This window comes from Columba livia, chromosome 6 (genome assembly GCF_036013475.1).
Source record: "Columba livia isolate bColLiv1 breed racing homer chromosome 6, bColLiv1.pat.W.v2, whole genome shotgun sequence".
NCBI classification, from domain to species: Eukaryota; Metazoa; Chordata; class Aves; order Columbiformes; family Columbidae; genus Columba; species Columba livia.
In genome coordinates this window covers 23,574,413-23,599,588 of record NC_088607.1, presented here as the reverse complement: position 1 = coordinate 23,599,588, position 25,176 = coordinate 23,574,413, and the positions used below count along the sequence as shown (strand labels likewise).

Sequence of the window (25,176 nt, the reverse complement as noted above, 5' to 3'; positions counted from 1 at the left end):
TAGCACTCAAGGTCAGAGTCAGCAAATCCTCCTCTAAAAATAGACTCTAGTTGCAAAGTTGGTAAGATTTCTTTTGTCGTTCTGCTGCACTTCACAGGACCCAGCTACCTAGAGCACCCACCTAAGCTTACAGGTAAGACTAAGCAATACACATTTTTTGCTGTATTTCTTGTGCTCCTTTGCTTCCTTTTATAAAGTAGTTCAGTAAACCAGGGAGAGGACTGAGAGCTGGCAAACTTTCTAAGGTAACTGGTAAACTTGTTAACATAAACTCAGACTTTAACATAAACTTCTTGTAGAGAGAAAAAAAAGCTTAAAACTACTGCAGAGTCAAAGAGTTTTGAAAGTATATAAAAAACAAATTGGTCATATTACAGAAAAGACTTTATAAAATAGGAAACGTGGAACCCAAACTGCATTTATCTTAAAGATAATTTCAATTTAAGTTTTAAATGTTAGGAATAAAAATGCAATTTTTCAAGCCTTTGTGACATCCACCCCAGAATATTTTGCTTATTCTTTGATAATTGCTCCACCCTCCAGTCAAATCTAGCTTTTCCAATTGAATTACAATTCTCTCAGATGACACTGTGTTTTAAGTTTCTTTGGGCACTCTCACAATATTTCATGAAATCTCAGCTTAATCTGTTTTAAATTACCCAGTTCAGTCAACAATAAAGAATGAGGGCAAAAATAAGTTTTTAAAAAGTCATCAGTGGCTTAGAAATTCATTGAAATAGCTGGATAGTTTTGAATATTCGCAGCAGGAGGGTCTGGGAAATAATTGCACAGAGGCTATGATTCTTTTGGTTTTAAACTGTCTAAAAACCAATGCATTGAATGAACTATTTTACAGTTCCTGAATACTTCAAGCATAAGAATGCAGGGGTAAAATAAAGGGACTGAAGTAAATGACAGTTTTTGGTGAAGATTAGGAGAGGAATAAGGAACACAGGATTGTGTTTTCCTTCACTTCAGTATACTGCAGGTACCCTGGGGATTTCCAGTTTTGGATGTACAACACTGCTTAATTAATTCTTTTAGGGCTCTTTTAGAGAAACACTTTTTTGAAGTACTTACTCCTGACTCCTCCTCTGCCTCCCAAGAAGTATTTGTACAAAATGCACTGTTTTAGTCTAGCGTTAGGGAAAACACCACCCAAGGAACCCCTACAGGAGTGGTCTCTGCAGCACCCTGAGTCACAGCGGTGACACAGGAAGCACAGAGTCCTTGTGGCCACTGCCAGCGTCTGGTGTCCCAGCAAAATGTCACGGGGGTGGCATATCAGGGAGCAGCACTTTTAGATTCATTTGGTTAAATCATCCAGCAAAGCAAGCTTTTGTTACTGCACCTAACCAGCTCTCAGCTCATGTACATTGAGTCGTGAAAAGCTCAGAGACCAAAGCACTGTTTACCCTCCTCCCAAGTGCAAACACTGCGCTCCAGGCAGTCTGTGCATTGGCTGCTGCAAGGAGAACTTTCCAGTTTATAAAACAACCCTCTGCTTAGTCATATTCAGAAAGCTGAAGTGCTTTTTCACCCTGAAGGGAGGTATGTACCTGGCATGCTGGCTGGAAATGGAAGAACAAAACATTTCTTAAGAATTCAGGAGCTCGCTCAGTAGATCACTTCTCACTGTTTCTGTGGACCCTCAGTCACTAGAGCTGAGTTTTGCCTTTTTCAGCACTGAGAGCACTTACCTGGAGACAGGTTAGTGAACTGGCTTCAAGCTTTTGTACATTTTTCTGAAAGCGCAGGAGAACTGGTATTCTCCATCCTGATCTTCTCCCAGGTACTTTAATCTCTTGTACACACTTGTTACAGATGCTGTTTCTCCAAAAAGCTCTTATCTAAGGTAGTTATTAAAGTGAAAGAAATAAGTAAATAAAAATTAAAGTTTTGGTTTTGTAATTGTCTGGAAGCCAAGCAGGTTTCAGGTCTGGACCCCCTGGAAGACAGATGTCCTCTGATTTCAGTGGTGTTAAATTCTACCTAATAAATAAAAACATTCAAATAAGGCAGCTCTCCATACAACATCAGAAAATGCGAATAAATTCTCAGTAACAAGAACATCATGCCAAAAATGATTTCTTAATCATAATTACACTTTTGTTTTGGTTTGCCTTTTTTTTTTCTTCTTCTTTATTGTTCTTCTTTCAGATTTAGTGTTCATGACAGTAGGTAAATTCAGTCCCTGGACCTGAGGGTCAAACCACTGACTCAATACAAGAACACCATGTTCATCTCCTCTTGCACTGGTGTGGGCATAAGGTCTTCTAGAAATGTCACTACTTCCATAGGCTTCTCATGAAAGGCCCAGGCTGACAGATAGTCTGCTTTGGTTATTTTCTTTCCTTCCCTTGGCATCTTAAAAAAACAACAACAATCACCACCAAAAAAAACCCCACAACAAAAAAATAACCCACAACCAACCAAACAACACCAAACAAACCTTAATATATCACAGCTCCACTCCTTTTTCAGAGCTGTCATGAAAAAGCGGTAAAAAGCAAAATCTGAAATCATCAAAACAGGAATAAGATTAAAATCTGCCTTCACATTTACAAATAGATTACATATTTAGGTGTCTGCTAGATGCTGAAAGCCTTAAATTCCAGCTAAACCAGAAGAATTTGCAATCGCTTGGTATCTTCAGGGAGAAGTAGCTTTTAGACAACTCTGAGTACAAAACTGAAGCCAGTACGCTTGTGCACACTGAATTCAGTTTAATAAAGCCAGCATCAAAAGCCCCACTAGCACAGGTGATTGATGTCATATGGGCTGGGAGAACTCCCAAGAGCAGGAAACATGGGTGGTAAAGAATTTAAACTATTCTGCTATATAAATATGGACTGAAGCGGGCATGAAGGTGAGGAAGTCTTGCGCCCTATGTCAGGCAGGACAGAACAGCTAACAGTTGTTCCTTCTGAAGGAAAAGAGCAAGAAAAGTTGTCTTCTGACTCTGTTTTTCTTCCCACCTTTTATTTGTTTAGCCTCATTGCATGTTTGTACCAACACCATTGGTCTTGGACCTTATTTGGGATCTGTAGCTACAGGACCACAAACACAATCACAAATTGGCAGCCAGAATACACGTGCTTGGGAAAAGAGCAGTGCTGGAGGAGGTCCCCTCGGTCAGGGGGGGTGCAGAAAAGAAGGGGAGAGGGTACATAGGTCCTTGCAAAGGACAAAGGCAAATGCAATCCTTTAGTGTGCATATCTGCCTTTTTTTTTTTGGGGGGGGGGGGTGGAATCTCTACAGCTGACTTGGATCTTAACTCCCAGGCATAAATCTTGCCAAATTGTTTGGCATCTTTATACACAGCACTCAGGCTTGCACAGCACATTGAGCCAAAAACTTTAAGAAACACAGTATTTTGTTATGTAGATAATGACTTCTAGCTTTCAGTCTCAAAGTACTCAAACTTCCACAGCATCTGGAAAACCAGCAGTAGAAATGTACACACCACCACCAAAGCTCTGACGTTCACCTCTAGATATGAACCCCTGTTTCCCAACCCCCCTGCCCCACATATCTGTGGGATTACAAACTGTAGAGCTCATGACTGATGTTTCTAAAAGCATTAACTTACCTTCTACAGTTTTTGGTGTGGGGGAGGCACATCCATCCAGTTGAACAAATGTAAAAATGGGCCACTATGTTCTGTGACTTTCCAGGGCTTTCCTGGAAATTGAGTTAATCTGACTGGTTCAAAGGACTCAGAACAAGGTGCAGAGAGGAAAATTTTTACTGCCATATCACTGCTCCAGCCAGTAGACTTTGTTCACTCTGAATTAAACAGCAGATAAATTGGCAGATTTTCCTTTTTTCCCTCTTGCACTTTCTTTCCTCCCTCCCTGTTTTGTTAAAAATAAAATAAAAAAGCTAAAGAGATCTGTAAGAAATTCCATTTGGCAGCTGTAGAGTGGATAGTGAGCATAAAGAAGAGATTCCTTTGCTGTGCCTAATGCATGCTGCTTATCCAAATTAGCCACACAATTACTTCTATCAATGCAAAAATAGTTTAGTGTTTTTTTTCTAGTGCACAGCACTTGAGAATGACTTAAAATGCAGTGTAATTTGTCACAGTGTACGTCCTGAAGTGGCTCACTAATGAAAAGAGGATTAACTCTCCATTATTCTGAATTACCATTTTGTGAAATCACTAACAATATTTTCATTTATATACATATAACCCAAGGGGGAGAAATATTCCAGCCATCCAAGTGATTAACAAATAAAATTCATTAGATAACATGCACTTTGGTCTTATTTATGAAGAGAAAGATTAGGGCATAAAAATGCAGATGACTGAATTTTTATCATCCTCGTTCTGATAATACACTTAAGTCCATGACAGTATAATTGGCGAGCAGCAGCAGCTCAGCATTACGTGCACACGTTGGACTGAGCAGCAGAACCCACAGGATGTCAGGCTTGGGAGATGAAACCTCACAGGCTGGAGCATCACACCTCAGTCCCACTGAGAGGGACCCGGCACTGGGCTGCTGACCAGCCACTGTGGGGTGGACACAAGAGAGGGGACGGGAATGTCTCAGTGGCTGTCGCAGCCCGGGCTCGGCACAGCGCCCCAGAGATTGGAGCTGTGACTTGGGCATGGGGGAAGAGTGGGATGAGCCACAGATTGCTCTGCCTTACTGCAACTGCTGGCCCCAGCTGCAGGGCTCCGTTCCTCACTACATCCCAAAGCTGGACTCAAACCTTCCTATTGAGAAGAACCTCTCTGCGACAATGGCAGTTCCCTCCGATTTTGCTCTTCATTCCTCCATTGTGGAATCAGAAAGGCTGTCCTGTGCTAGCGCAACACCGCCAGGAGCAAGCAGGGTGCAGAGTCCCCTCTGCAAAGGGCACAAGGACCATCCCTGCTCCAGAGAGCTTTCACATCCAAGGCTGTGTGTCCCATCACAGTGTGGTGCCATGAAGCAACTGCCAAGCTGCTACAGGAAAGCTGCACTGGTACATCATTCAGCCTGCACTGACTAGTCTATAAGGCAAAGTATCTTAGCCCAAACAAAGCACGACAAGGGGTGGGAGGCTGCTCCCATGAGCCTGTGCAAGACTAACTCTGATCTGTCTGTCTGACCACACTGGGTGAACACCCTGCAAGGGACTGTCTCCCTAGCAATCTGCAAAAGAAATCTAAGCTTTCCTTGCTTGGGCTTGTGCTAGGCAGCAATCCTTATACAGACAGTCATCCTTATATCTACAACAGCATTAAGAAGAACCACCACAAAAAAGTCAATCCACTTTTCACTTTTTAATCTAAGAGTGCAGGCCTAGGGAACAGTCTTCCCTCAGCTCCATGTGGTGTATACAGAAGAGTCAATATGAGATCAGACCTCTTTGGTTCACAGAACGCTAGGGATTGGAAGGGACCTCAAAAGATCCAATCCCCCCGCCAGAGCAGTAACACCTAGATGAGATTACACAGGAATGTGTCCAGGTGGGTTTTGAACATCTCCAGAGTAGGAGACTCCACAACCCCCCTGGGCAGCCTGTTCCAGTGCTCTGTCACCCTCACTGAGAAGAAGTTTCTTCTCAAATTTAAGTGGAACCTTTTGTGTTCCAGTTTGTACCCATTACCCCTTGTCCTATCATTGGTTGTCACCGAGAAGAGCCTGGCTCCATCCTTGTGACACTCACCCTTTATATATCTGTAAACATTAACGAGGTCACCCCTCAGCCTCCTCCAAACTAAAGAGACCCAGCTCCCTCAGCCTTTCTTCATAAGGGAGATGTTCCATTCCCTTAATCATCTTTGTTGCCCTGGAAAGACACAAGCCTTTCCATCCTTCTCCCCCCAAAAATGCTTCTCAGCAATTAAATCCAGAGCTCTAACAGCAAATCAGATCCTTTTCCTCCTTCCCCTCCTCCTACTTAAACTCTCTTCTTACTCAGTCGAGAGTCAAATCTGAAATACATATTTTACTAAAGGAATTTCAACTGATACTTTCCTGTGCTCTAATTCAATTTAAAAATCCCCACAGCACACAACGTTGGCAAGGCATAAAAGAACATAGCTTACTTGAAAGTTCAGGGAGCATATGGTTTCCCAGGACAGACAGAAATGAGTATTTCTCAGCCGAGGTCTAACTTTCAGAGTACTAACCAAGCTTCAAACTAGAGACGGTGTTATGGTACCACAAACGATCATTTGCAGATGTAATTGCCCTGTTTTGAGGTCTGCAATCTATGAGCAGAACTATTGGTGTAACAAATCAATGTGCTGTGGCCACTGAGCATGATTACCAATTACATTGCCTTCTCTTCTTTCCTTTTTTTCTTTCCCTCTCATTTTATGGAGCTGTGAATAAAAGCACAGTCAGTCCTTCAGCATCAAGGCACCAGGCTCTCAGTTAAGATAATTCCTTACTAGACAAATAGCAGTTCTTATGAAGTTCTAGATAACAGCCTATTCACTCCCAAAGTCAGACTGTATTAGATTTGTATCCATGACAGCCTAACATTAGTTACGGTGTTGAATCTGCATGTAGAATTATGGTAAGGGAATAATTCTGGTACAGGAAGGAAAAAGGCTCTCTTGGGGAAAGGCTGCTGGGGGCACAGAGATGGGACTTGGTGCTACTCAGAGGCATGAAAGACCAAGCTCAAGGTAAATTTGCTAGAAGCTGGAATTCTCAGATTCCTTTACAAATCTCAACAGAGAACCACTTAGCTAAACATCATCATCATGTTTTAGGAAGCTTGGCTGAAAGATAGATCCCCTTGCCAGTGAAAGCAAGCCAATTTTTGAACAAAGGTTTACACATGCCAAATAAAAACCGGCTCCACAATCTTGCCTAGTTTTGGAGTAGGAAAACAGGAATCATTTGGCTTTTTCAAGTTTTCTGAAGAAAAGGAACATGACAGGCATGAAAGAGCCCAAAATGAGGAAACAAACCCCATGGGTACATGGGATGTCAATGAAAAATGGTCATCCTGCTTGTAGGAGAGCTCTACAACAGCTGCATGAATGCACTAGCCAGATTTTTGTAATTAAAAAGACACAAACGTCACCAGCAGCCAACAAAAAATTAGTGGGAGCCACTAGAGGATTTGTTGCCTGCAAGAAAAGGTGGATTTTTGGCAGGCTGTACTTGCACACTTCATAAGATCAAGCCCAGCTCCACCTCTTGTTATAAGTCTCCTACAGAACTGCAAAGTTTAACTTCTCCCTTCAAGGGGATGAGAGACAGGAGCATCCTCTGCCTTGAGACTTCAGAGAGTCCAGCAGAAGCAAGACAGACCCAACAGGGAAATGGAAAAGGCAAGAAAGTCTGCAGAAGCAGGCTGGCAACATGGAAAATAGGGAAAATTATCTCAGAGGACAAGAGAGGAAGATGCTTAAGTGACAACTGGCAACAGGGTAAATAGAAGGTCAGACACGAAGCCAGTCTCAAATTCCAGTTCCTAGAGGTTTGCTGTAGGGCAAAGATGAGCTGCATGAGCGGTTTAGCTTCTTGTTGACAACTTGCAGAAGAAAACACGCTTTGCCTTCAGAAGTGTGCAAATCCATGGGTGTTGTAACATCTCCTTTGGTTTTCTTCCTGTGTCCCTCATAATAGTCCTCCTTCGAAACTGTGCCCAGATCTATGACATGTCAATTTGTCTGAGAGTGTGCAGAGCTTCCAGCATGATTAATTTGGACGGAAAAGCTCTCATGTAGACCTTTATCACTTGTGAATCACTCCTGTTTGCTGCTGCTTCTTTATTGAGAATACATGGACGTACTGTATCTTAGCTCTCTCCTTACAAAATCCTCTTCAACTAACCAAAAAATTAAAATTAAAAAAAAAAAAAAAATGAAAAACCCTTGACCTAAACACACCCAACAGCATATGTGTGGAGATACCACAGGGCAGTGCAGTGCCACATCTCAGCTGAGCAGCAGCCTTGAGAAAGTGGGGGAGGAGGGAAAGCACCTCACTGGGCTGTGAGTGTTGACTCCACAGCTGAGGGAGCCAAACCAGAGGGGAAAGTCCCAAGCAGGACAGCAGCTGAGGAAGACACAGTAAGCAGGAGAGAATTGGGAGCTTCAAGAGAAGTGTAAAGCTGACACCAAAGGATTCAATACTAGCAGACAGCAATCTTGATGTTCTGTGTGTTTGAGCTAGTTCTGAGCAACGAAGGTCTGACAGCACAGCCAGGCAAAGGGTGTTGGTTTTGGCGACATTAATGATACTCTGCTTTTAGCTGCAGGATAACATCACTTCATTGCTCAGCAGTGCTGCCTCCTACCCACTTGGCACGTATGCATCTAGGTTAAAAAAAAAAAAAAGTGAACCCAAAAAGAAGTGTCCTTGAGCCCATCCTGGCTGAAAATATTTTGTCAGTCAGTGGTGCTGCAAAACAGCAAACTCTTATTCCTGCAAAAGCCTATGAGGTTCAGCGTGCAGTACTGCATTAAGATCTTGAAAGAGTAGAGCTGGTACACCCACCATTCATCTGAATGGACACATTTTATCTCCCTGCATTGCTGGAAATCACATGGAGAAGCCTTTAGGAGATTCACAATTAATGAAATGTAAGAACACCTTACATTTGCCCCACTCAGTTCCCCTAGCTGCTCTAGATCCCTTGGATCAGGCTGCTAGACCCACCAAATTCTTACCAGTGGTTTTTCCAGGAAACAAGTTCCCAGTGGAGACCAAATTTCAGTGATCACAAACCTTTGGCTTTTGTTCCCATTGCTGGTAAGCTTGTCCAACAAAGTATTCCTCACCTAGTTCAGGGGAGGCAGAAATCCAGGTGTGAGTCTGTGCCTGGCACAGAGCAGGCACCTCCATCTCATACCATGACCCACCCAATCACACCTGGCCAGTGCTGCTGGACACACAACCGGAGCAGAACATGCTTGCATTGTTCTTCCTCAGGTTAACATTCTGGTCTGGTTCCATTCCAGTTGCTGGCACATCCTGAGCATACTACTCCATGGACAGGATGGCATCATCATCATCTGCTGCAAAGAAAAATGCATACACAGCAATCAAAGTAGATCCTGATGAGGATTACTGTACCCCAGGTGCATTTGAACTGGAGAGACTCTTCTGGAAAGGATGCCCAAAGTACACTCATGTAAATGAAGTCTGGCCCAACCTCTACATAGGAGATGAGTAAGTGCACATAGTACCTCTCTCCATAGCAGATAAGTGTACATAGTACATCTCTTCTACTTAGGACATGACTAAGCTGTACTAAGTACATCTCACCAACAGAGTAAGGTGTTTCTTTCTTCCCCCTTCCCATTTGTTAATATTTAGCAGTGAAGATGTGATTTGATGAGCTACTGACAGATGCCAGGGTTCAATAGAGCAATGAGAGCCTGGTGTGGCCCTTGCAGATATAGGTGCAGTGTTGTCTGCTGCGTGGCAGCGTCTGCTGGTAAAGACTGCGTAGCAGGAGCAGTTGTGGCACCAGCGTAGGCCGCAGAGACTGAAACCAGTCACAATTTATTTTTAAATGTCTCATTTCAAGTAGTAATTTGTCATTTATCTCTGAGTGACAAGTCCTGACACAGTTACGCTGACAGAAAGGCATGGCCTAGATGTGTTGGACCACAGGTTATGTTGGTTTAAGACTAAAATGTAATTCTTGAAAATTGACTGAAGAGACAGTTCAACCCACAGTGGTATTTCTGCACTTCCAAGCCTGCGCTTGTATACATGGAGTACTGCATTTCCAGTTTGCTCCAGAGATTAAAACAAACAGAACCCCATGGAAGGCAAAGCTGCAGAGATGTGTCTCACTGATCAGACCAAGTGTGATTTGGAAAAAAAAAAAAAAATACAAACCAAAAAAACCCAAACCTACGAAACAGACTTAGCCCTGCTAAGCACAGGATTGAGCTAGAAACAGCCTATTCTGACAAGCAGATGACTGCTGCAGCAGGGAGACATGCCATCAGAAAATCCCCCAACACAAACCCTGAGCAAAGCAAGAGAGCTTTTCTTACCCCTTAGGCATTATTGGTTCCCTTCCCATTTTCCTCTACACCCTGCGCTAACACGACTTTATTTTACACCATCACTGTAAGGCACAAGGCAGGAGACCCACAGGCTCCAAAGTTCTCAATAACTTTTTTAAAAGGTCCTAAAATTCATCTGTTGCCAGCTTATAAAAGAGAAAAGATATACAGCTTTTAAAGTCACAAGACTTCTAATATCATCGACCAACTAGTTCTGTGGCGCCAGAGGCAACAGAAAGACACACAAGAGTTCTGGGCTTTAACCAAGCCAGGGCTCCCACTTTAAACACAAAGGAAAAAAAAAGAAGTATTCTAAACTGTGGGAAGAGCCTGGCCAAATGACTCAGCAACAAAGGCTAACAGAGATGAGTGCCTGCTCCCCATCCTACCCTTCCCCTCTTGTTAGATATTTCTAGCTCAAGATTCAGGGTAAAGAACAGCCTTTTCTGGCATTTATTTCCTACTTCCTTGTTCAAAATCCCCAGCAGAATTATTCTGAATGAAGCCATTAGAAATATTTCCCTCTTATCTCCATGATGAAGCTACAGCTCTGTCCTCTGAGCAAACAGATCTAACGAGACAACAGGTCTTTGGACAGACCGTCTCTAAACCCAGGACGCCAGCCACTGACTCCTCCGTGTAATTGTTCCCGTGGCAGTGGCTTGTTACACCTTGTAAATGCCAGGAGGTTCAACTCCGAATACAATATGCACCTGCATGTTGTCCAAACTAACCTGAGCAATGGGAAAACAAGCTTCTTGAAAGGTGCTTGGAGCTACACCCACTTATGCTGGGCGGTTTTTTATTTCTGCAGGGGACAGGTCTTAAGTCAGGAGGAAAAAAGCAATGGTGCTTCAAGGGGAAACAAGTCCCCCACATGAGCAGGACAAAAGAATGAGAAAGCCAATGGAAAAGTAAAGAGAAGTGGGAGGAGGTGAAGGGTGAACAGAAGTAATACTTCACCAGAAAATGGGGTTTCCTGCATGAAAATGACTATTGTCTGCCAGATAAGGGCAAAATTGACATCCAGTAGCAAAAATCTGAGATGAGAGCTGGTTCACAAGCAAGATACAGCTTTCATTACCAGAACTAAAATTCTGTTTGAAGCAGGCATTGTCCAGGGACCTCAGTATCTTTCCTTAGCCAGCTCCACATCTTAGTTCTGACCAGCAGCTTCCTCCTTCAGTGTGACAGGGGTTTTTTTATTGTTTATTTTAAGATCTTACTGTAGCACTGGTCACCAAAGAGCTGCCATGGAGACCTGAACAGATGTTGGGTGTATTTGCATCCTTAGCCATGCTAAATTAAGGTTGCTCTTGAAAGAATTTAGTGGAGCTCATCAACAAAATCAAGTGAACACACACATGCAGAGTTTATCTTCAGAGCCTTCACATCTGTGCTTCATTCCTGCCTCCTGCATTTACAAGGTTAACAGGACTTGTGACTGCTTATGGAAATGCTAATTAATTACCCTGACTACGTAACCACATCTTCCTTCTAATGCAATACAGGCTATCAAGGAGCCCTGTGAGGCCACTCAATTCTTTTGTTACAAGGCTTTGCTGCAGATGTTGCCCAGAGGCAATGAAATCTCCATGAGCCTGTCAGGCTCAGAATAATCAAAGCCTCAAAATATAAAATGCTGTGTTCTGCTCCAACTGAAATTTTCCTCCAGCAAGTTCCAAAGACTTTTAAAGACCAGACACTGGAACTTGTAGGAGACAGCCCAGTGATAGGAATAAAACATGCTTTGCCAAGATTTTGATTCATCTGCTACCAGAATTAGTACTTGCATGTATCCTTCTCACATCCAGAAGCCTTCTAAAAAGCAACAGAGAGCAGCTTTGTCTTGCTCCTTTCTTTCATCAGTCACCAGTTGAGTTGCATGGCCAATTTTACTGGCTAATCCCAAGCCTGCTTGGTTCACCACAATCACATGGAAAATTTCTGCCAGCTTTCCAGCTTGTAGTTTCTTCTTGCAGCTCTTCAGTGATTGCCTCATTACCAGAGATTATGCTTATGGTTCCACATTTCTGAATTTCAGATAATATTTTAGCTGAAGACAAAGGCCTCCCAAGGTATTATTTTTCCTCTAATCATTCTCTAGCTCTCATTAGGATTTAAGCCTGATCACAGTTTCAGGTCCTCCTGTTGTTCTCAAACTACTCCCAGAGGAAAAGTAGTCTTTTGGAGTCTAATTCCCTACAGGTTAAATATGAAAACTAATATTCTGGATATGCAGCTGAACTGAGCTTGCACTTCCAAGAAAACTATGGCCTGTGCTTGTCCCAGTAGAGCCCCAGGGCTTATGGTCTTGCAAACTTAAACAGGTCAGGTTCAATAAGACATACAAGTAACTCAAACCTACATGTTGGAGTGTATTAAAATTAAAATATATAGCTAAATTTTAAATATATGCTTAACTTACTCTCTCCTCTTCCCTTTCTCCAAGCAGAAAGGCAATTTACACTGATCTAGAATAAAACAGATGGGACTCACTGAGGGTAGCAAACAGTTACCTCCTACAGTTTAGCATTATGAATTCCTAGGAACTACACCAGTATTAATCATACAAAAATAGGAGTGTATGCAGATTTAGATTATAACAACACTCCTGAGGATATAGCTTCAACTCTGTTAGTATGAGGACTAAGAACTGACTGACTACATCACATGTGTTTGATGCCTTTGCTGTATAGAAAGCAGAGAGGCATTTCCTCTCTGTCTTGCATCACTTACAAAAACAACAGCCACCATTTTGGGTTAGATGAAAATGGACTACTAAATCTTTTTCTACCACATATTATGAAGATCCTGTACAGTATTTTCAGTGGTACTTAAAAATTCATCTAATTCACACTGAACAGGAGGTATCCACAGAAATGAAGCAACACCTCAGAAGGAAACAGGAATACAATACTATACTATCTCTAGATTGCCTCAGTGCTGGAGTCACCAAAGGACATCGGGTCAGTATTATCGGAAATTATCAACATCTCTCCTCAGGAGGGAGAGCTGCCAGATTTTCTTAAGAAAGTGTCAGTATTGCCTATATTTGGGAAGCTTCTTTCTGACACTGACCATCTGGTAAATTATCATCCTGCATCAAGATTTCCTTCAGCACTTAAGAAAATGAAAAAGTTTGAGAGAGAAGATTCTGCCTCTAGTAACATGTTGCCTCAGATTTCCTTGTGTTTTGTCAATCTGGGTCACATATATCTGTGGCTTTAACAGTCTCTACTGAAATATGTTTGCATTGCTTAACATTCACATGAAGCTTAAGAGGTGTGGCTCTACTTTATTTAAGCATCCCAGTCATCTGGCTGACCCGTACCAGCTATAAGATGCTGACTTACCTGTGGTGGGAGCTGCTCTGCCCACAGCCTCATGAGACATTTTGGAGGATTACATCCCTTCCTTTAGATGCACTTGGGTTTTCATCATTATCTGCCTTCTCTTCCCTTTGTTAGCTGCTTTTAATATACTTAATACTTGACGTGGAGGTACAGTCTGCAGTGCCTGCAAGCCTTTTCTCTCGTTCTTGCAACTCATTGGTTTGGGTATCTTCCTGATGAAACCAGCTGGGACTAAAGCTTGTTATGACAGTATTTTTGAAAAAGAGAGAAGGTATTTGATGCACTGGAGACAGCAACTTGAAGGATTTTCTTTCACATTACAACTACTTACATTTTTGCTTCCGGTAGAAGGCAGAGTTTGCTGCAGCACTTGCTTTTAATCCTATAAATCTTAGCTCTAAAACTGACAGCAGGCACAGTTCAAGTCTTGGACAAGCCCTTTACATGCCCTTGCACAACCCAAGAGATGTAAATAGTCTTTCAGGAACCATCTGAAAATGGATGACATTTTTGTTTGGGTCAGTTCTCCCTCTTGGTGATAGTCTGTCACGTGAAAGTGATTTTGTCTCCAATTTTCACCATTTTAGGTGGCATTCCCATATCAAAGTACTCCCCCTTGCCTCAGAACTTTAAAAGCATATTTATGAGTCCATCTGTACCACAGTAAACACAGGGTCTGATTCAGCAGAACACTGAGCTTTTGCTTGACATGCTTTGCTGTAGAGTGAAGGACTTCTGGGCACGCTTAACTTTCAGCATATGTTTATGTGCTCTGAAGAGCTGATGAGTTTTTACACGAGACCAGTAGGTCCAGTTCATCTCTTACTGAACTGAATTACACAGAAATCTTCACTGTTATCTCCCAGTGCCACACTTCACCTTCTCTGCATAGTCACACATTCAAGGCAGACACTGGAGACCACAGCTGCACCATGTAATAGGAAATCAAGAGCTAATAGCACAGATTGTGGAGATATACAAAACGAAAACAACTGCAAGGGTAGTCAAATGCTAATGCCTCCACCCACACTGGCATTTGTAGAAAACTCTTGTTAACAATGGCTAAGTAAAATTCAACGATAATCACAAAAAAGGAAATATTAATTGCAATTCCCTAGGAAACAGCAGCATCCAAAGAGGGAAAATGAGGAATATTGTTAGCTTGACTATTAGAATCTAGTAGTTAGACAATTGCAAGGGAGGAAAAAAACCACAAAAATAAAATAGGTGTCATTTCTAGCTGAAAGTGAATTAGAAATAGAGTTATAAATCCTCCAATAAGGTATGTGGTTCATATACCGCTGAATGATCCTATGTTATCAGCCACCTCATCCAGCTGGATATTTGCAGATATTTATGCTTGATTTATTCTTTCCTTTAATCCAAAATACTGATACCTCAGTCATGGTAAAAGCTACAAGGAAGACCAAGAGCATTCTCCCCTCTTTGGGATGTAGCCAGGAGTATCATCCATGATGAAACACACACACACAAAAATAAGGCTCTGATTAAAGTAAACAGATAAGGAGAGATGCCTCCACAACCGCATCTACACTACAAATTCAACTGAGGTGGAAAGCAAGCCAGTTCTTCACACCAAGCTGGAGTTCACTGATGGCTAAAGCCAGCCCAAGCAAACGGGTCACAAGGCACAGCAACTTCTCCATTTACAGGCACATGCAGGGCTTAAGTCTGTTTCTTGCTCTCTGCTAACTGGCATCGACACGCTGCAGACACAGCAGGACCTTAAGTCCAACTGCCTATAATATGGCAGCTTCAAGAGTCTCAGCACAGACCATCCCTGCCCAATACTCTCGATGATCAATGGGCAAGGTAAAAAGACAGCTGATGGGAGTGAAAAAGCAGACACATCCAGGTCAGTATGACAGCTGGTGGTGCAGCTGGGCTGTCTGCCTGGCTGCTGGGGAAAGTCTTACAAAAAAAAAAAAAAAAAAAAGAAAGAAAAACTTTGGAGAGACCAGTAGAGATCCCTTTTATGAAAACATAATTATCAAGTGCAAGCCTGGGGGATGGAGAGAAAGAAGAAAGAGTATAAATGCTTTCTAATCTCCATGTCAAGTTTGAAGCCAAACACTTTTGCTCTTAAAAAAGGGTGTCACTTGAGCTTTCTTCAAATGATGCAGATTCTAAAGGCCAAGGCAGGCACCTCTTGCAGTCCTGTGAACCCTATTTTGTACTGCAAAAGAACCATTTCCTCACATCTCTACACATTACGTATTAGAAATCCTAGGAAAACGCTTTCCACAAAGGATATTGTCCAGGGTACCTGCCTGAAGAAAGGTACCTGACATCCTCTTCAGAGATCACAGGCAATAGCTCAGCCTGCAGATGCACAAGCCATTCAGCCACAGGACTTCGACTGACAATGCTCCACTTAGCGAGGGCAGAAGTTTTAGTTCTTGGTTCAACTAACAGGTTCCACTACATCCACATACAGCACAGTTTGAGTATCTATACGAGGAACTTAAGCAATTTGAATGCTCAACACTGAGCATTCATTTTCTGCACTAGCAACGTCAGTAGAAAGACTAAGGAATATTGTACAATCAGTTTACATACCAAGTGTAATTAAAAAGCAGATGTCATTTTAGATAAGTTTATGCCAAGCATTGATGAAAACAGCATAAATTCTTCAGTGCCAAAGCCAGTGGATAACAAAGGGTTTCCTTGATACACTTCAAATTTACTTTAGAAAGAAGAGATTTCACAGAAGATGATTTAGTTACCTCTGAGTTACCTCTGAGTGGGCTTTTGCAACGGCATTCAAGGCTGCCACTCATTCCCATGGCTTGGGCTGGAAATGGAAACGGAGCGACCTAATGGAATAACAATGTGCATATTCCCAAACTCCAGCAGGCCAAGGGCCAGACAATGCCAATGCAAATACAGATGCAAAACAAACAACCTGATTAAACAAAAACGAGGAGGATTAATTCCATCCTGGGTCACAAATTTCCAGTATCCCTTCTCTTTTTCTGAATACTTATTAAAACACTGGGGACACTGAACACTTAAAAATGAGATCCTAAGACATACAACAAGATTTTTACTGCGACTGTCAAACAAATGCATCAGATTCACCCAGTGTGTCAAAAGGCAATCTCTCGAGAACCTAATCAAGGAAATGGGAAAACTGGATTTTAGATTAACGTGACAGTGTCAAATGTTAACGATGGTCAGCGACCTATTGTTTGACATTGTCCTTGCTTGGAACAACTTCATCACTTAATTTAAATGCTATTTATTAGCCTCAGTAGTGCTTGCAGCAACCAAAGTTCGGTAGTATCTACAGTCCATCAAAAACTTGGTTTTTCCACCAACCCTAACTATACTGCAGGCCTACTTGCTATTCAGCACATACAGCTCCCCTTGCAGGGGTTCTAGTGGAACACAGATCTTTGACCTGAAACCATCAAGTCTTTCATTGTTCACTGGATACATGCTTGGGTCAACAGAAAACATATTTTCTCTGTCCCAGTATCAGAGAGGTAAAACAAAATAAGACTGAATTTGAAAGCAGAATCAGTAGTTTACCTCAAGAACATCAAACCCAAGAGAAGTAGTTATTCACTGCCCCTTTAGTCTTTGGCCACAACATTTAATATGTTTTTAGGTACTGGCCATCCTCACAGTTGAGAACTGAGGCGTCTTTGCTGGCAAATTGGATAGTGCATATCTACCTAAAGAGAATCCTAAAGCACGAGTCTCCTAAAAGGAAAAAGAAATACCTTTCTAGGTCAATCACTGCAACAAGAATACAAAGGAAAGGAGTGAACTTATTTAATCTGAAGGCAAGGTGGGAAGTCACAGCACCAGCAGCAAGATGCTGCTGCACCTCTGTTCTCCAGTGCCTACTGAGCTTAGGCAGACAAGACCACACTAACTGGAGCTTTTATTTACATTTTAAATCATTGCATAGGGGAGACATGACATCATTTCATGGCAGAAATGCCAGTAACGTCAAGACATTCAGAAATTCCTTTCTGGATAGGAATGATAAAGGAGAAAGATCTACACAGAACAGCCAATTGTTGACCTTAACTTAAATAAGAGGGAACAAAAGTGAGAGCTTCAGTATCCATATCCCTGTTAAATACTCTCATCACCAGGTTCTTGAGTGCTCAAAACGGGGGTTTTGACTCCGACAGATGCTGGGAAGGTGGAGGCAACTTCAAGCTATTCTGAGCTGTCACCACGATGAAACACAACAGGTAGCCACAAAGCCATGTGTGACAGCAGCTGCATTTACACGCAGAAATGTTCAGGAAACATTCACGAAGGGAGGTACTTTTGGTTGGAAAAAGCTGTTTCACATCATGCACTAATTCATTTATAGCAGCAGCAGTTATGTGAAAATATATTAACAAAATACAGCCTGTGCACTTTTTTTGTAAAAAGCTCAGTAGTCTGTCTAGGCACTAATGAAACCTGACAGCTTTTTCAGAACAATTTTTTCCAAAATTAAAAGCCTTCTGTAATGGAACAAAAAAGGTTTTACATGCTTGCCCAGGAACTCTGCACTTTTGGAGGTATTGCAGGCTGCTGGAAAGCACTTAAGAGTGGGCATTAGGCACCCAAAAATCTAGGATTTCCTCTGCTATTTGACATCCCTTGTCTAAGAGAAGAGAGGATAAGAATAAATTAGAATATTGGGCTAAATACATGACTTTTAGCTTTCAGTGATAACTAATATCCAATTTCCCTATGTAGTTCTTTCTGCTTTAGACCCCTGGTTTTACTAAATATGACAGTAAAAGGAATCCTGATAGGGTTTTGTGACCACAGAACGGTGATTTTTAAATATATATATATAATACATACATACATATATATATATATATATATTTTTTTTTTAACAGAAATGGAGAAAATAATCAGTAACTTATTTTAGGGATGAAGAGCTTCTTTTTGAATCCCAGATGATCTCACTACTCACATATAACTGACTCTTTATTAGTTCTGCAATATCTATTGACGGGACAGAAGGGAAAAACAGCATTCACAGGTCCTGTTTCCCTGATTTGCTTTTATGACTTAAAATAATTCATTCTATTTCTCAAGTTTCTTCTTGTACAAGACAGATGGAAGCCAGTATTGCCTACATTACAAAGGTGCCAGGAAAACAAATTCATTTTTAAGGTGCTCTAAGGACACAGGAGAGACAGATATGACTTCCAGAAGGATCATTCATTCTGAATGACAGTATCTTAAGACTTTTACAATCGTAAATGATGCATTTTTGAAGCATTATCGGTTTCAATGACATTTAGAACATAGCAAATCAGATTTTTTTTCTGGATTTCTGCTCTTGTTTTAACAGGAAAACTGCATTAGATCGCTACAGCCTTGAAAAGGCAGGTTTCACTCACATCCTCAACGCAGCCCATGGTCAGCGGAACGTGGACACAGGACCAGAATATTATCATGACATGACTGTGGAGTACCATGGAGTGGAAGCAGATGACCTCCCCACTTTTGAGCTCAGCCAGTTCTTTTATTCAGCTTCTAAATTCATTGATAATGCGCTTCAGGATGAAAGAAGTAAGGAGGGTGCTGAAAATGGTTAAAAACAGTACAGTATTTACTCCACCTGATTATAAACATAGGTCCATGTCATTCAACCTTGTGGGAATGAAAGAAATTCAATACAGTTTAACAAAGAATATAAAACGAGTAGCAGCGAACTAGTTTAAGAGAAAGTAGTGAGTTAACTAAGACCTTTCTCATGGCAGGCCTAGTTCTAGCCCAACAGCCCCTTACCACGCACTTTGATCAAGTCCACATCACAGCTTGCATTATGGTCTCCTGTTTGATAGAGGATTTTTGTTGCTTTGACTCCTTCATGAACACAGACACAATCAGACACTGCATAGGTTCCATGAATTATCTGTCTTTTCCTCAAGTTAGTCCCTATTAAGGTTCAATGAATATTGGTTACACAGCAGTGAGAATGGAACACCAGTGCCCTGCAGAGATTCCAGGCTGTCACTCCACAGCTTCATGCTCTGCAGAGTTAGATGCACTCTACAAACACAAAACCCACCTTCCTACCTGGCCATCAGATCTGCCCCAAGCTATAACAGATTTCTCTCCCTGCCATCTTCCAAGCAGCAGGGAACCAAAACAGCTCTGACAGCAGAGATCTAGAAACATTTTGTTAAAGCCTTTGTAATTTCTCAGCTTGATTACTACAATTCATTATTTGCTGACCTGCAGCAGTGTTCCATCAGAAAACTTTACACTGATGTCAAGTGCTGCAGCCTAGGCCTCACACTGGCTTTCAGTATTACTCTTACTCCTACTCCTCCGCCCAAAATGCCCTTTAATTTTTTTTAAATTAAAAAAAAAAAAAATCTCTGCAGGATACTTTACCAGAAACCAGCTGAGAACTTAAAGACTTTCCTGCTGACCTAACAAAGATGTTAATATCAGAGGGTCACATATCAAGTTTCTAGGCTTGTGTCAGCTTCTGTTCTTGGCTGTTTAGCTCAGCTGTAGCCAGCTACCACCTGGCTTGCCCCCAGTAGCCAGCCAGGTCTTTACAATTTTACCCTTTCAGCAAGTAACAGTCTACAGCAACAGTCCTTAACCTTGTTCCAGAGAACGTCTTGAAAGCAGGTAAGTTTTAAAAATCAAAGTCCTAATAGCGGGGGAAACTGCTTCAGGAGCTTAGTTGCTTGTGAAGAAAGGTACCCAGCATTTCAAAAAAGTAAGTCAGAAGCGCTGCCTTTGGGAAGGAGCGGATAACTACCACACACCTGTGTCTAGCCAGGGCTGGAGGCCAGAGGTCAGTGTCAGACTGGAGAAGCTGAAATGAGACATGCAGACTGCCTCACTGCCATTTCCCTCCTGTTCCTGTAAGACCTTTGGCTCCTGCACTGAGGTAAAGAAACAAGCATAAGGGAAGCAGCAAAGGGTAGAAATAAACCCCCCTTGGATCCCAGTACCTATTGGGATAGGGAAGGATGGGACAGGGAGGGGAGCGTTAACCTATTTGTTTCAAAAGCGCGTCACAGTGCAGGAAGTTCTGAAGCAGTGTCACGTAGCAGTCCAGCACTGAAACACAAGACCAGATCACTGAGATTGGATTAACCTCTACAGAACAAAAAAACCCTGCACTTAAGCAGATACTACCAACTCCAATAATTTCTGTAGCTGTGCACTGCCTGCCACATTCACATGATTTTTAGACAAGACAGGTAGGATATTTTCTGATAGAGACCAATAAAATAAAGAATTACTGTAATACTAATGAAGAGAAAGAGCAAGCTCATGAGGCAACAGTACTCTAAATGTACATCTCCTATCCCAGCCAAAGGCACATATGCATGGCCCACAGAAATTGAGGTTGAATGCATTACAACAGATTTCTAATACACATTTATGTAACAGAATGACTCCAGAGTCCAAACTGAAGTGTAGAGCGTTGTCCCTTACACTTGCAGGGAAAAAAACTAGAGACAAGTAACTCTCCTCCAACAACATAAATGCATTATTTATGAATGCACATGTAGTGCAGAAAGGTGCTATGTAATTCAAGTGCCTAATGAGAGGACTATTTGTGTACATCTTTCTGACAAATAGCATCCAGACTCTTAGATACTAAGTAACCAAGTACTTATCTCTAGCAGTAAGAACATGGGACTTCAGTATACAATGCTAAATACATCTGATCAGTAACATCATTACACTCATTTTCTACTTTGCATTAGAACTGAGCAAATGCAAAGAGAGAGAAAAGGGGAAAAAGTTTTGACTTTTGTGGCCAGAATGTATGTATTAATGAACTTGTTTTGGCTGTATCACATTGTTTGGCGTGTGACCTTCAGCCAGCCAAGTGACAAAAGTCATTGTAACATATGTCTTCATACAATGCTTTTTGCTGGAAAGCTGCTCAATAGTCAATGCTGTTGAAACAACTTGTGACGCAAATGAAGAAGCCTCTCTCTTTCTGCAACAGGGCAGGAAGCTTGGCAGCTTGGATGCTACGGAAACACAGTCCTAACGCAGTAATTCTGACTTAAGCTTCAAAATCTTTGTGATGGTGAAGGAACTCCATGATCAGAGCAGTACTTGCAGACTTTAAGCATGGGCATATAGACCTAATAACAGGGAAAGGAGCTCAGTTAAGAGAAAGTTTTAAAGGCAAACTCTAACCATTCACAATTACACATGCTATCATTCAGCTGTGCAAAAAGATTCCCTCAAACATGCAATTCAGATCATAGGACAGCTTAAAAATTTATACCAGCAAGGAAAGAAATACATTATTTTAAGAGGTTTTAAAGTTCCTTTCTATGCTACAGATTTCATACTCAGTCCCTTGCTGTCTTAGCTCCTGGGAATGTAAAGTAGAAGGGAATAGGCATTTTATTTTCATGTGAGGATGTCATGGGAAAAAAATACACTAAAGACTGAGATGATAAAAGCAATGTGAGAACAAACATGAGACAAAGACCCAAGGCATTTGACCAAAGACACATCAACATTCATCACTGCATCTGACTCTGGAAAGAGAGTGCTACATCTAAACAGATTTTCAGGAAACACAAGCCCAAGTCAAGTGAGCAAAACAGTTCAGGGACCTGTCACCACCCCGCAGGCCTCTGGCTCTATGCACTGCTACTGCATAAGCAGCCACACGCTGAAGGGTGCAAGTGGTCAGAAGCAGAGACTGCAAGAGCAGACTCCCTCTCGGGGAAACGGGGTTCAGACTGGTCTTTATGTCAAAACCAAAGAAACTACAGAACAGTACAGGAGGAATGTGGACCTGTGTTCTGCTCTATCAGGCAGTCAGATATTAAGTGTGCACACACAGGAAAGGACAGACTTCATTTTTGTACAACCAGAAGGCATTTCAGAGAATTGTACAGTCATTTTTTTGCCTTTGTTAACACAATATAAATGTGTACTTTTTCTCCTAGATCCTTTGCATTTGCCACCCACACAAAGCAAAACTCTTCTTCACCTCAACAGCAACCCATTTACATGACAGGAAGCTCTACAGAGAAGCATGAAGGGCTGAACAAATAAGTGTTTTCATCCATTTCAAATATTTGCAGCAATAATAAAAGGGATTATCATTTTATAGGAGAGGAAGAGGCACTTTTAGTTATCAGAGAGAATGGAATTTTGCCAAGATGCCACCAAGACTATCTGCTGGGATTAGAATGCAGACTGTAACCATTAATCCTCTAGTGTTGGCAGTTCTTGATGCACCCATTACACAGCAATGCTACTCGTGCCAAGACATGCTCTTGTGCCTGGAAGCAAAGGAGTTAATCGGCAGGAGTCATGGCTTTGCACCCAACACTTCTCACTAGGCATAGCTGACAGAGATAAACTATTATTGGCCCTGATAGGATTTTTTTTTTCCCCTGTGGCAATTCAGCTTAGCAGGGTGTTAAGCGTGCTCCAAATCTACTTCCTTCAGCAGTTCAACCCTTTGTGAGATTCCCTCAAGGGCTTTGAATCATTTTTGGAAATCTTTTGAAGTGTGTCAAAATCTGTCAATCAGACCTGAACACACTTACTATTCTCTTCCTCCACCTCCCCCAGACACAGCAAATGGGGAAGGTTCCACTTTGGCTTACACCCTTGCTAGTACCTGAAGCCAAGGACTTTCTGCCTCTGAAGTCCAAAGTGAAACCAAGCAATGTCACAAAGCTAAATCTTGAGACACATTTATTCAGAGATAAAACCATAACCAGAGACTCGGCATTCAAATTATACACGACAGGCCACTACTGCAACATGACCATATAAAACAGAAAAGTAGCAGTGGAGAAATGTTACTTTCATTCAACATGATAGAGTAAGGGTGACTAGCCAGAGATTTCCGAAGCATCTTTTCTGCAGTTTAAGAGGCGGTTTCTTTCTCCCCCCCTGGTTATATGCCTATTAACTTCTACGTCTCTTCTTATCCTCTGTCCTCAAACATATGACTGAATCTTAAAAAAGCCTTGTTAGCTATATTTTACAAATTATGTATTTGAGCATAAAGTGATGCAATCTAGATCTTGAAGGACATTATTATCAAAACGACAACAAAAGTCATATTCAGTTAGCTTTTGTGCCCAGCTGACATAACTGAGAAATGCACCTTCATGCCTTACCATTTATCCTCATGGAAGGATGGTTCGACAGCCTCCCACACCCTTGTGCTTCCGTCATCACGTCCAGACACAGAATCACATACATGCTGCTTGTGAGGCGTGCAAGCTTAGGCTGCAGCAGGGCTTGCTATGTTATTTAATGCAAGGTTGCAGCCCCCAGGCCTTCTCTGCAGACTTTGTTCATAAATAAATTCAAAGATACTCTGCACAGGATTAAATGGGTAATCTCCAATGTAGATGGTGTTCAATTAAGACAGTAAGATTTACAACCTGTTTCCCCACCTGTAAAAAGATGGGCCTTACCAGCATTTTTGTAAGGGTAGTCAAACCACCAAACAGAGCAGGGGCGCTACAGAAAACTTCACTGTCAAAAAAAGAAATTACTCAGTGTCTCTTCTGCATCATCTCTGTTTCCACAGACAAGGTTCTGGTTCACTGTGCTATGGGTCGCAGCCGCTCAGCCACACTGGTCTTGGCTTACCTGATGATTTACAAGAACATGACAGTAGTGGATGCCATTGAGCAGGTATCAAGACACCGATGCATCTTGCCAAACCGGGGCTTCCTGAAGCAGCTGAGAGAATTGGACATAGCGTTGGCACTGCAGAGGAGGAACACCAAAAATAGCCTACCATCTGATGACGACGGGAAGAGCACCACAATCTAGTATTGTTCCTGGCAGGGTTGTGCTACTGGAAAAGAAATTCCATAAAAGGAGGAGAGAAGGTGTAGTTAATTACACAGTCACAACAATCATTTGTTATTTGGAAGGAAAAACAAAGTCATTTCAAATGCTGTCAAGATGAGAAAGAAGGAGAGCCAAATTTAAAACCCATCTTCTTAGAATGCTCCAGCCTTAGCAGAATTTGTTACATCAACAGATAAATTTTACCGGGTACAAAAGCTCTTACAGCACAAAAGCAGGCACAACTTAAAGAAAACCCTCTTCTAGCCAGTTACTCCCCAAATCCTGATCCTAATACAAGCACATGGTCTTTACGACGGTGAGGCGAGGCTTTCCTGAAGAGATTTTGCAGGAAGAACACCAAGATGGTAGCAGTACAGATGAATTTTTAAGTTTAGTGCCAGGGTCTAAAGGATTTTGCAGGAATCTGCCTTTTGTACTGTTTCCTGGCATCTCCATTTCTTCTTTGCCAGTAACGATGTAGGGCAGCAGAGCATTCAGAGCCTCCGGATGAGGATCAGCTACCCAGTCTTCACAGTGGTCTCTGCAGCAGACCATGCAAACTAGAAACAGAGCAATATCCTTGAGAAGGTCAGATGCATAAGCAGATAACAAACAATGCAAACAGATACATACACATGACATCTTAGGAGTTCCAGTTTTAACTTGCTTTACCTAAATGCTTCAGCTGCCTGAGTTTTAAAGGGTCCGATACATAGAGTATCCAAGTCAACTTACTAGTCTAGAAAAAACGCCTGAGAAAACTGTTGTGACTCGTTTTCCTGCATTTGGAACTAACAGCTAGAACAATAAACAAGAAAAATAGGATGTCTTTTACATTGCTAAGAGAAGTTCAATACTGAACTTGTGCAGCCCCAATAGCACAATAGTTACTTATAATCATGGATTATAAGTAGTTTTAATGAGATTTAGGTTTTGATCAAAAAGGCAAAAGACACAGGTGAAGCCTTTAACAAAAAACCTGAGTAACCAGGAGAAAGCTGCTGCTGTGC

The 25,176-nt window shown here is 41.8% G+C and overlaps 1 protein-coding gene across 1 annotated transcript; it reads left to right on the top strand.

Moving 5' to 3' along the window:
• Positions 1–25,176, top strand: DUSP29 (dual specificity phosphatase 29). Its single transcript, XM_005500077.4, has 4 exons — positions 1–133; positions 8,925–9,135; positions 18,684–18,904; positions 23,898–25,176. Exons 2-4 carry the CDS (start codon positions 8,954–8,956, stop codon positions 24,143–24,145), a joined length of 651 nt encoding a protein of 216 aa, XP_005500134.1. The 5' UTR covers positions 1–133; positions 8,925–8,953; the 3' UTR covers positions 24,146–25,176.